The sequence below is a fragment of the Pygoscelis adeliae genome, unplaced genomic scaffold, assembly GCF_000699105.1.
Source record: "Pygoscelis adeliae isolate BGI_AS28 unplaced genomic scaffold, ASM69910v1 Scaffold209, whole genome shotgun sequence".
NCBI classification, from domain to species: Eukaryota; Metazoa; Chordata; class Aves; order Sphenisciformes; family Spheniscidae; genus Pygoscelis; species Pygoscelis adeliae.
This window is the reverse complement of record NW_008825538.1, coordinates 457428-470568: the sequence shown is the minus strand read 5'-3', so window position 1 is coordinate 470568 and position 13141 is coordinate 457428. Positions and strand designations below refer to the sequence as shown.

General features: G+C 46.4%; 1 protein-coding gene across 1 annotated transcript in view; it reads left to right on the top strand.

Annotated features, from left to right (window-relative positions):
* The first annotated feature begins 186 nt into the window (after positions 1 to 186).
* The window catches only part of ADRA1D (adrenoceptor alpha 1D), a 46875-nt gene continuing 33920 nt past the window's right edge, over positions 187 to 13141 (top strand). The window contains exon 1 of the mRNA XM_009331862.1: positions 187 to 1153. Within this exon, the coding sequence (XP_009330137.1) occupies positions 187 to 1153 (967 nt within the window). The remainder of the gene's footprint in view (positions 1154 to 13141) is intronic.

Here is a 13141-nt window from a genome sequence, read left to right as displayed (position 1 = left end):
GGCGAGGAGCAGCGCATCCTGCCAGCCCTCCATCCCTCCGTCCCGGCCGGGGGGACCGAGCCTTGCCCCGGGGAGGGAGCGAGGTGCTGAGCGAGTCTTGGAGGGGGCTGCAGGGATCATGCCGGGGGTCCTGCGCCTCGGCATCGCTTTCTCCTCGCTCTCCATGGAGCCCGGACCTTTTCTACAATGACTTTCCCTGAGCTGAGCAATGGCAGCTTGAGTGGGAACCGGACGGGACAGGGCAGCCAGAGTGGTGGCAACCGGTCCTGGGGGCTGCAAGGTGAGGAGACCCCCGAGGGCAACAGCACCACGCTGACTTTTACCTTGGACGTGCAGGCGGTGGGCGTCGGGGTCTTCCTGGCCGTCTTCATCCTCTCAGCCATCGTGGGGAATATCCTCGTCATCCTCTCGGTGGCTTGCAACCGGCACCTGCAGACGGTCACCAACTACTTCATCGTCAACCTGGCCATTGCCGACCTGCTGCTCAGCACCACCGTGCTGCCCTTCTCGGCCACCTTGGAGGTGCTGGGCTTCTGGGTGTTTGGGCGCATCTTCTGCAACATCTGGGCAGCAGTGGACGTGCTGTGCTGCTCCGCCTCCATCATGAGCCTGTGTATTATCTCCGTGGACAGGTACATCGGCGTCAAGTACTCCCTCAAGTACCCCACAATCATGACTGAGAGGAAGGCGGGGGTCATCCTCGTGGTGGTCTGGCTCTCGTCCATGGTCATCTCCATCGGGCCTCTGCTGGGATGGAAGGAGCCGCCACCGCCGGATGAGAGCATCTGCAGCATCACGGAGGAGCCGGGCTATGCCCTGTTCTCCTCCCTCTTCTCCTTCTACCTGCCCCTCATGGTCATCCTGGTGATGTACTTCAGGATCTACGTGGTGGCCAGGCGGACCACCCGGAGCTTGGAGGCAGGGGTCAAGAAGGAGAGGAATAAATCCATGGAAGTGGTACTGCGCATCCACTGCCGCAGCGTGCTGGAGGAGCCTCTCTCCAGCACCCGGAGCAAGGGGCACAACTTCAGGAGCTCCCTCTCCGTGCGGCTCCTCAAGTTCTCCCGTGAGAAAAAAGCGGCCAAGACTCTTGCCATCGTCGTGGGTGTTTTCATCCTCTGCTGGTTCCCCTTCTTCTTCGTCCTGCCTTTTGGTAAGTGACCCCGTCCCCCGTCCCAGCCCCACTGCCCGTGGCTGAACGCCTGGGGACCTGCTCCTTGGGACAAACTTTCAGGACACAACTCATGCATGGAGTTGAGGGATAAGTAACTGACAGGTGAATAAACCAGCAATGAATTAATTCAATTAATTAACTTATTCAATATTTATTAATCAGAGTCATATAATCAATCAAAGTAAATAGCAAATGAATAAAATAGCAGCATAATAATTGGTTTAATTAATTCATTCTGCATTCAGCACTTTAATTAATGAAGTTCAGGCTGAGGAGGAAGCAGCTCTGTTTCAAACAGGCTGTAATTATGGCACAGTGGTCTCCAAACAGCTTTGCCGTCCCTGCCCCCAGCCTCCATTCCTCCCAGTTTGGGGGAGGGCACCTGGTTCTGCCTCTGTGTGCTCAGGGCTCCCGCCCCTGCTGTGAACTGGTGATGATGCTGGAGATGGGTGACGTTTGATCCCTCCAAGGAGCGTGTCAGAGTCTGAAACATAACCCCCAACAGCTTCCTGGGATGCCAATGTTGTGCAGGGACCTGGAGCAGGACCAGGTCTTACCTACAAGGGTGAAGGTCCTGGGTAATTTCCCAGGACTGATCCACCTCCCGCAGGAGTCATGCCCTCAGCCCCTGGCCCTGCCACGGTGCCCGTGTCACTGGGTGCTCATTTGGGGTTGTCTGATGGGTTGTGCTCTAAAGTTTTGGCAAGTTGTTTGCCCCGGGTGAAAAGGATGCAACCCCCTACATGCAGAGGGGGCTGAGTGGGCACAGAGCCCACCGGGCAGGGGGCCATGTGATGTCCAAGGCAATGTCCCCCACCAGCACCAGTGCTACCCACGGCCCATAAAGTGCAGGAAAGCCAAAGCTCTTCGTCTCCACCTCATTTAACAACAGGCACCCAGTGCAGGGGATCGGATTAACCCTCTGGAGTGGTGTAGCTAAACCTGGGGCGGGGGGGAAGATTAAACTGCTGAATATTGACGATGGCCTTTGCGCAGAGCTCAGCAAAGCAGAGAGGTCTGTCACTCCATCTGCTGGGTGAGACCCGCGTGTCCCACAGCCCACCAGGGGGGACTTGTGTCCAAGTAACCCTGCAGCCAGAGAAACATTATAGCTAGTTCTGCACTTTTTCTCAGGATTTTTCAAATCCTCTTGCTCGAGGCTGCCTCTCAAGTCAATGGAAACAGAGCACCGTGACCACAGGACTCATTTTGACCTGCTGAGGTTTCGATCTCCCTCCGGCACTGTGGCTGTTCCCCTGGAGACAGCTGGAGCCCAAGGCTGTTAGACACCTAATTGAGGCCACTCGATCCCCACCTGCCCTCCGGTGGGGTAATTCACCAGGACCAACGGTGCCTTGGGAGCTGAGGTGTCCCTAGGGTGGTAGATCAGGGTTGTGGGTGTCTGGTGTCACCATGCTGCTGTCTTGTACCTCTTTGCTTCAGTTTCTCTTTCTGGGTGAGGGTGGTATTTGGTGAGTTTATCTTGGCTTTCCATAGGGGTGAAATTGTGCTGTGAGGAGTTTTCACCCTATGTGAGCAGGGGAGTTCATGGTATAACTCAGGCAGGGAGCAGTAAGGCTGCAGTGAGCTTCTTTCATGACAAGACCAGAGAGGAATTATCTCATCTGACCGTGCCTTAGTTTCCCTTTCATTGATCAGGTGCATTGGGGGATTTTTGTAGCCTGCAAAGAAATAGTTTGGGAATTGAGGGGCTCAGGGAGATGCCAGTACCCAACGGCTGAGCTCTCTGGGCAGCCCCAGTCTGATACTCGCCTCCTTGGCCGATCAGCAGAGCAGGAACCAGCTCCCAACCTCATTCACACCTTTACACCTTACAGCTAATGAAGATGGAAATCGGGATCCTGCTCCTCTGAGTTATTCCCAGTACTTGGAAATAGAGAACAAACATCAGGCAAATACTTTTCAGTAGATAAAAATATTTTATTTTGTTTCACCATATCTGTTCTCCCTTGAAACCCTTGAACCAGCTTCTCCACTGATGTAAATCACTACCCTTGCACTGAAGTCAAAGGAGATACGCTGATTTACACCAGCTAAAAATCCAAACTTCATTCTTTAAGTACCTCCCGTGAACCCATTTGCTTCCTCCAAGAACACAACTTGCCAAGTTCTTTATAAACATGGCTTTGATCTTTACTTCCTGCTGTATTATACGTATAATATAAACACAGCAAAAGTTCATTTATTTTATGACTACAAAATATGCTGCCTTTGATTTCACCTCCCTTTTATTAATTGCAATTTCCTATTCTAATCTGAGAATCATTGAATGCTATCTAGAAGGAGAGCAGAAACTTCTGCAAGGTCCAATCTCTGATTTTACAGCTCAGGAGACAGGTTGGAAACTCAGAGATATCAGCAAAGTTCACTGTAAATCCACAAACTGAAACATGCTGGGGCCAATTCTCCTTGAAAAGAAGATTGTAAATGGTTAAGTAGCCTTAACCAATAAAACAGGCTTTTTTATTTGCCTGTTAGACAAAATTAAGTGAAATAATTTGGGGCCAACTGGAAACGATATTGATACACATTTTAAATTAAATGAAACACTGGTGAGAAACAAAAATCATTTTCAACTGAAGTGAAACATATGTTTTCAATTTAAGAAAAGAGTGAATGGAAGTTTATTAAAAATGAGTACTCAGATACATTTCAAAATGAACTGTAATGTTAAAATGAAATGAATAGGTGATTTATTTTCTTCTGAAAATATCAAAATGTTTTGACTTTTTTTTTTCTATTTGACATGAATTTGCAAGAAGTTGTCATTGACCTACACTGTTGACTGACTGTTGTCTGATTATACTTTTTAAGGATAAGTAAATTTATCAACTGAAAAAAAGCTCCCTGCTCTACTTAGCATTGACTTAGCAATCAGAAACTTCTCTACTTGCTCTGTCACCGGTGTCTCTGTGAGTCTGCACACATCATTGCAACGCTCTGCAGAACAGTTTCCACGTCAGTTACACAGGAGTAGTATTTATCACACCAGTGTTGAGAAGCTGAAATAATCAATAATTTTAAATAACAGGACCTAGGTATGTGCCAAATGTTGTCAGTCATTTCTCCATGCTTGAATAATCTACAAAGATTCTTTAAATCAGCTCAAACTCCCCAATACCTCTACAGTCTATTTATCAGCTGAGTAATTTAGCTCCCCCTTGGGTTTGTGATACATGTCCCCAAGCACAGGATGCCATCACCAGGAGTTTCAACACAATTAACAGTTTCTGTGGCTAACGAGACTCTTCAAGCATCTGGTTGTTCAACAAGAGATGAAATCCTAATTACCCACATAACCCTTGTGTGGGTTGTATCTTTTGCCGGGTGTGCAGTAGAGCTCTACCAAGCTGCTTTGTCTGGGGATCCTGGGTGGTGGTTGTGTGGTGTATGCCAGGGTGCCTCTTCCCTTAGCAAAGCCCTGTCAAGAGAACATAACTGGAGGCTTCTCAGAGATGTGGGCCAGGAGTTTAAGGGTGTTTTGTAGGATAGGATTCATCTCCCTTTGGTTGTCTCAGACATCTGTGCCTTCATCTCAGCTAGTCATAGCATCATGGAGATGCTATTTGGAAGGGACCTCTGAAGGTCCCAACTCCCTCTCTGAGCAACACCAATACCAGATCAATCAGTCATATTCACCTAAGGTTCCCTTTATCTTTCCGAGGGGAGAGCCTGAAGGTGTGACTCACCTGACCTATTTTGGACATCCTCCTTAGGATGAGATGAATTGCGGTGTCAATCTGCCTCTTCCTCTCCCTTGACTACAAAAGCAGCCAGGGGCAACTAACCAGCTGATGGTGTCTGCACTGCGGGTATTTGCAGAGAGGTGGGATGTATCCTAGTCTGGATTTTTTTTCAGCCTAATGGAAGCAAGATGCCCAGGTGAGAGAAAGTGCAATCCTGTGTCAGCTTTATTAGAGAGAGAGAATAGACAAAGAAACTCTCTCTTAAGTCACACAACCATAGAGGCTTCGCTAGCTCTTCTGCTAGTGGGAAACCCTGCTAAAAATTGGGTGCTGGATTTGTCCTTGCAGTAGGGCATCTATGCAATGGGTCAAGGAACCAGAACCCCCTATACAACACCTATAGATAGATAGTCACCTGCTTTCTCAAACCTGATCCAGGAGAAAGTAAGTAAGAATAGGAGGAGGGATGGAGCCCTGCTCCCCATCCACTCTTCAGTGGCTGGGGAGCATGCAAAGACAGTGTGGGACCCTAAATGGGACCATCTCAGGAATGGAGGCAAAGACCTTCTCCATCACCACCCCAGAAGCATCTAAGAGGAAACAACCATCCCTTGGTATCAAGGATGCACTAGCCTGTACCCAGGATGGCGATTTACACACCTCAACAGCCCCTGTTTTTTAAGAAGCATAGTCTAGTCTGGGTGGTGGGCTCCCGTGTTTGTTATTCTTCGGATTTGGTTAGAAATCAAGACCCGTGTGAGAAAGGCACAGCAGCACCCGTAGCTAGTGCCACACAAGGGTGAAAGCCACAACCCAAGGCTCCCTTCACTCTGTCCCTCCACAAGCAGCAGGTTACCCAGACAAGGAATGACTTAAGAGATCCCTCAATATGAGCAAATCCCTCCATATTCGTGGTCTTATGTTTGCCTCGGCGTGGTGACTTGCCTGTGTTTGCAGTGGAAGCTGGTACTCATTTCCAGCCATGATTCAGAAAAACAGTGTACTGGCTTTTTTACCTGCATCCTGAAGGAAAGGAAGATCTACACAAACCAGGCTCAGAAAGGTCTCCTTCAAGCCAAAATGAAAATATTTTTGTAGATGCTGGTTTTCACAGGGCAGAAGTCCTTTCACAAAACATTTTGCAGAAGACGGGCTCACAGAAGCATAGCAGTGCTCAAGCTTCGGTAACTGTCACTTGTAAAATAAATGATGGGGAAGACAATGTAGGTAGAAGTACATTTCAGATGAGACCAAGTCTGTTCTGGTAGAAATGGAGAATGTAATTCTATTCTGGTAGAAGAGCATTTAGCATGGTTTCCTAAGGAAAAAAGGGCTTATGTCATCGCTCTGTGCCTGTGTGCATGTAAGCCTTTCCCCACCACCTGATGAACTCTTTCATCAATCTCAATCACATTTGAGAAAGTGCTAAAAGTCCTCAATATACCAAGTTCCTATAAAAACGGGCAGATGGGTAAAGGAGTGGGAATTTTTGTATTCTTCCCCACAGAAGGAAGGTTGCAGAGTGAACTCAGACCCTGGTTAGACGTCAGAAAATACTAAAAATCCACCACAATTTCACATAAAACCAAACTTCTTTAGTTTTGTTGTGCACAGGAGAACCTGATCCAAAAATGTCATTTAAAAGGAGGAGGATGAAAGATAGACCATTCAATTACTTTGACTGTCAGGGCAGTCTCTTGTATCTCCTGAAATTTTCTGAGTCATGGTGGAAGTGGCAGAATTAGCATGGAAAAAGGAATGGGCAACTGCTTTGGAATAATTAGCTATGGGCCAGAGCATCAAATCAAACTGGAGCAAGAGCAATCGCAATGAACTATTCCATCTGCCACATGTCCCCCGTTGATCCTGGTCCAGAGGAACCATACATTCATTAAAAATGCCAGCAAAGACACAGACGGTGCTAGGTACCAGGCTCCAGTTTGATTTATTGCACATCATCCAGGCAAGACTCTTCTCCTTTGCTTTGCACCACAGGATGTGTCCATCAAATGGGCTCATGCCAAATTAGCATAAATTCATTAAATCATAGGGGATGGATGGGTCTTCCAGCCCATCTCCCTTTCTCAGGGAAAGATCACTTGGCCCCAAACCATTCCTGACCTGTTTTTCAAGACTATTCTTAAAGCATTGCAGTGAGGGCAAATCCATTGCTTTCCCAAGCAAATTACACTGTTGCTTAAGCAGCCCTCAAATGTGATTTCTGCTTCTCTTTTTCCAGTTCAGAGTGTCAGCAATAACCTTAGGGCTGTGTTGCAGCCTACCGGAACGTCATTCCTAGGGCACGATAGCAGGGATGCATGTGGTGGGCATGGCACAGGGACACATGGGGGTGTACAGCCCGCTGGGATAGCACTGGAGGAATAGTCCAGGGACAGGGGACCTGGCTGGGAGTCATCTGCATTGATTGTGTCCGCCTAGAGATAATACTGTGTAAAAACAACCTGTGAGCTGGGTTTCTCTCCAGGGAGAACATGTTGATGTCCTGCAGAAGGGCACAGGAGAGAATTACAAGTAGGCACATGGATAACGAGCCTGTGAGTATATTATGTAGCTAAAGCATTTAACGGTGTTGATTCACTCCTCATGCCCTGGTGCAGAAGCCACCAGAGTGCAGAACAACAGAGAAACAGTCTACGTGTGTTTGGAAATAGCCAGCAAAAAATGATTCTGTTTTTCAAAAATGAGTGCGTGTGGTTCCCTTCCTACCCATTACCCTGTCAGAAGGCCAGAGGCAGATGGAGGGGTTTAGTACAGGTTTTGCTGTTACAAGAGATGCAGCATTCTGGACCTCTAATAATGATTTGGGCACCCGAGTTTGAACTATGCTTTGCCTCTGCCTGGCCAAAGTAATGCAGTGATTCATTGAAGTGACTGGGAATAGGACCCAGATCTCCCATGACCTATGTACGGGATTACTCTGCGTCCAGTCCACCCACTGCACCACCAAATAAAACTATTTAAAGCCAAATGTCTGTTTTTGTATCGCAGTGTCTTGACGCATCTGGAGGCAGTTGCTATAATGGATGTACCACAAACAGGAAAAAAATAGATCTTGAAAAATTTAAAACTACTGTGATTCAGTGGGCAAAATGTTATAAAATCTCTCAACAGGAGTTTTGGAACCAATACCAAAATGCACCATATAACATTAAATGCATCTATATTAAGCTGGGTCTGACAGTTTTATTATATTTGCACACACAAAACTTTGTCCTGGATATTCTGGGAAGGAGCTTTTAATTAGCCCGATCTATCTTCATTAATTCATATGTGGATAAACATTTGCTTATTAATTTTGATAATCTGGTTAATGAGATGTAACGAAGGTTGAGCGGAAGGGTGGGGATGCTCTTTGGTACGATCATGCAAGGTGGTTGTTCAATCTCTTGCTAGCAGCTTGTTTTCAATTGGTTTTGACACAACAAACAGCATGCGCTAGGTACTAGCAACTGTGTCATGTTAGCAAGTAACAGTGCAAAAGCTTCATGCTACCTGTAGGATTTTAATTAGAAGTGTGCTCGCTTTAGTGAGTATATACAGCACTTTTGCTCGAGGGTCTTCAGAAAACGAGTATATTTCCTCGGGAAAGCAACCTGGATTATCTTCCAATTGATCAGCCAGGGCTTTTACTTGATATGATTACTGAACTGTATTCTAGGTAGGGCTGGTTGTACCTATTAACATTACAGGACCCTTCTGGAATAAAGTCCCGGTTTCTGGTGCCAAACATTATCTATTAGGTAAAGTTTTCCATTCCATGTCTTTGTAACAGGCTGAATTTGTTCTGCCAAATGTGAGACAAAATGAGATAGCCATATCTGAGAAAGATGACAGGAAAAACCACAGCGTTCAGTTCCTATAAGGGGTGTTATGGGGACAGCCTTGGGTTTAAAAAGCTCTGGCAGTACCGTATGTCAGAGCAGAAACTGGACATTTCACTCCATTGGGGTTGGGGGGGGTGCTTTATGTCAGGACAGGGCAGAAATTAGACAAAGCTGGCCCAATATGGCCAACTTCTGTGAAGAAAGCATGTTTCTGAGGTGTTGGCAAGGTTGGGCAGTTTGGCAAGACTTGGAGCTTGCTGAGGAAGGGTTTTTAAGAGCAATGTCCTGATGGTGTCTGACGGGCATTTCTGCTCTCTGCAGTCCCCTGTACTGCTCATTTCCATGCAGTTCCAGTCTTCTCCAATGTCAAGACAGTCCCTGGCGTTGGATGCCAGCAGTGTACCGTCTTCAGCTAATTGCTTTTCAGCTTTCTACATAACCAACAATGAAAAATAGGTATTTTGAGGCTGCAGTTCATCTCGTCCTAATATTTCTATCTAAACTGGTCAGATGGGTCACACCCCAAAAGCACCAGTGTCTCCTCAGTGCCTCTGAGGGAGACCAAAGACCCCTAGCTCCAAGGTGCACAGTGCACATCTAAACTAGCTGAGATGAATCTCACTGTGAAGCCAAATATGGGACCAGTTTTGCCAAAGACTTTTGGCAGCTGGAGCTGATAGAACTTGCACTTTAAGGATGTGAAGTGCTCCATAAAACCAAGGGCTCAGGAGTCCACACTCAAAATACAGACATATTTTGGCATTGCTTTGTAGATGCGATGGTAAAATGGCTCTAAAGCACCTTTTTCTCCTTGGAGAGCTGTGAAGAGAAAAATATAGATGTTTGCAAAATGTTTGGCCATAACTGAGCTAAGTACCTTCAGATATCCATGAGGAAACAAATAGTTCTGTCATCAGCAGAGCAGAGCTGAGCAGGGTGAGTTTGTGAAGTGTGGAGCCACATACTGACCGGTGAGGAGATACTGAATAGCTCAAGCGAGCTATTACTTAATTGAGCACCCACCTTTCCTTGCAACTGGTGCGGCAGGGACACTGCAGAGACAATAGAGCATGACCCTGAAATTAAACTCTTTAAATGTAAGAAACCAAAGTTTTGCAATGTGATTTTCACGTTGACCTTGTCACTGTTTTGAGTCCTTAACTTTGCAACTTCCTTAGTGTTCATTTAGCAGTTTTATTATATAGGATACAGTATAACTTGTCTGGAAGCTATCATTTTGCGTGTTCAGTAGAAACCAGTGTTCACCATAGTGGTAGAGTTAAACGAGACAATTTTTAACACATAACCCAATTACAAAGCAAAGAATGTGAAAAGCTGTTAAAATATTTGTTCTCTGTATGAGAAAAGACATCTTTGCAGCAGCTGAAGCCCAGAATCCGCAGTTGCAAAGGCTGTGGTTTACACACCCCGTTTTCAGCAATTATCTTTCCATGGACACTGGTGGGATTTTGAGTGGTGCCTGCAGCAATGTCTACGTTTTAATTCAAGTGGCTGATGAGACAGGAGCTGCCTGAGAAAACAGGGGTTTTCTTTGAAATTTCTCTTTCCACATAAATTCAATTCGGGAAAATATAGTTCTACCCCTGGATCTCTCTATATGGTGCATGGCATCCTCGGGTACATATTTTGTATGTCTCTTACCCTTATTGCTCTTTACATGGTGGTCCTTCTAATTGGTCTACAGTTCCTGGTATACCCCACTGTCTCCCACTTAACCAAGATACAAGTGCTACCCTAGGTTGCATCACGGGTTATGACATCCTCCAGACAGGTAGTAACAGGAAAGCAACTGAACTGCAACTCTCAGAAGAATGACATTGTCATTGACAACAGAAAATATTTCAGGGTTTGTTTGCTTGGTGTTTGGGCAAAACAAGTCCGTAAAGAGCTTCTGGCATGAAACCTACTTAGTGAAAAATGCAGTTTTCCAATTAATAGATGTTTAGACTTTTTTGACCAGCCCAAGTTGTTCCATCTCCTTATTCTTTTTACACACAAAATTTCAAAGTCCTCCTAAGGTATCTAGCTTTGAGGGTACAAAGAGGGGGGTTTTGTCCATCATTTCTTACAAGACAACTTGACCTTTCTTGTGTTGAGTGGATTCTCTGGAGATTGTGAATCAGCTTTGTTCTCTAAGCAAACCTTTTCCCAGGAAAGCCTGGTACTAACTACACTTTGTAAATGTGGATTTCTGCCCTACATTGTGAACTAATTGCCTCCTTTCCTTGTCATGTGATAATGAGGCAAGGCTAAGTGTGGTCTCATAACCCTGAGATTGCCATTCGCTTTCTCTTGGGTTGTCATCAAGGCAGATCTGTTGCATGCATCAACCCAAAAGAGCTCTTCTGAGGACAGCCAGTGTTTTATTCTTCTTTGCGTTGGCTGTTAAATGGTGGTGCAGGCATTGGTGACTTTTGCTGATGGGCCAGGCCCTAGAGGAGGATGGCTGCTGTGAAGTTCGGGGTGTTGCTTTTTCATTCTTCACAGGAGGTGCTACATCGGGATTATCGCTATGGCTATATCCACTAGATAAACGCGCCTATGCCAGGAAGAAAACCCTGCACTCTCCCCAGCAAATTAGTGCAGGGTGACTCACATCCACATAACTCAGGGCTAGTCCTCTCTGGAGGAGACTTGCACATCCACATCAACACAGGGTCTTCTCCGAATTTCACAAAGTATCTCAGTGGCTCTAAGATTTAATTACTATTTTGAGCCATTTTTCATGCAAAAGGGTCTACAATAACACACCAGTTGTTGGCAACCTTTCAAAGAAGGGTTTAGGTAATCCAAATGCCCTACCTTTCAGGAGAACCTCACATATGGGGCCCATCCAACCCTCTGTCCCATCAGGTTACCATGTAGCACCTGTTGGGTGGTAACTCTCTGTGGGCAAGGTCTTCTCCGTGGAGTACGTGAGAGCACTCATCTCTCCCTCACAAGGGACCTCTTGAACGTGACCATGGGGTCAGAGACAGCCAACCCCTGTAGCTATGGTGGAGCCCCTCATTCATTGTACCTTGTTTCTATGCAAGATCTGTGATGGGGGGCAAGGAAAGGAGTTGGAGATCTGAAAGGCAAGGTAGGAGATGAGGAGGGAGAGCAGGAGGCTTGGGGTGCGGTGAGGCTAGCAAGGTGCCGGGAAGGCTGGACTGGGAGCCATTCTTGTCTCTAGCAGCCCTGAGGTGGCAGGGCTTCGAGGTTCCCTGAGGTGACCCCACAACAGAGGGTTTGCTGAGCCCCAAAACAGAACCGTCCCCTCTCTCTCCTAATGCTCAAACTTACAAGAGTGTTTCCAAGGGCCAAACATGTTTTATGGTCTTGTTTTTGTTTACCCACCTGCTCTTAACTTGGTTGTGGCTGAAAGGGCTTGGGGATTTGGGAGTGAGGGTAGTTCATGAGGAATAGTTTCAGTATTAAAGTTCAGCATCTGGCTGCTTTCACAGGAGACCTGCTGTCCAATTTGGCAGTTAATTGCCATTCTTATTTGCTGTAAATATTTCCTTTAAAATGCTGTTAGGAACACTGAGCGATGAGCTTTTCCTTTTGAAGGCTTCGCCTTTACGAGCACTTTCCACCCAGAGATCTCTCAGCTGTTTGCCCCTGTACCTGATCACACATCCCCAAATATCCTCATCCTCCTTCCTCCAAAGCAAATTCCAGCCACTGCAATGCAAAAATGAAGTCTCTGGTGGGTATTGATTTATTGCATCAACTATCTGCTGTCCAGGCTGGTAAGGAAACCTGCTTGGGTGGCAGAGGTAACATTCACATCTTCCCACATAACGTGTGCTGAGGACAACCTTATCCCGGTGGTGCCAGCTCTATAGTTCAAAGGACTAAATAGGAAGAAGGAGAACACACACAGATGTCATCAGGGAGGGAGACAACCTGTCTGTTTCAACACTGTTCATCATCATTTCCGGCTAGGGAAACTGAGGCACCGCTTACATACCTGTGGTCACTTGGTAGCTCTCCAGTATTGCTAACACACCAGCCACTTCTGCCTGTCCTGCTTGCTCTGTTTCGGTGCTATATAAAACTGTCACGTGGAAACAGAAGACTCTGCTTCTCCCTGCACCGTAATTTGTGGGTACGATTAGCCCAAGGATGGATTTACTGGAGTGGTTGGAAGAGGATATGGCTTTTTAGCTATTCCTAATGAATAGCCTTTCTCTAAGAGGGCTGCTTAGCTAATGCATTTGGAGCCGAGCCAGAGAACTACCAGGTCTGGTGGCAGAAAACCAACTGCCAGCTCGCTGAAGAGAGGGCATTTCCTCCTCCTGGGAAGTTTCCAACCCAAGGCAATTCACAACTCAGTCATTAAGGCCTCTGAAATGCAACTTTTATTTTTGCCGCTTCCAGTAGCTGGAAAAAAAACTCAAACATTTTCA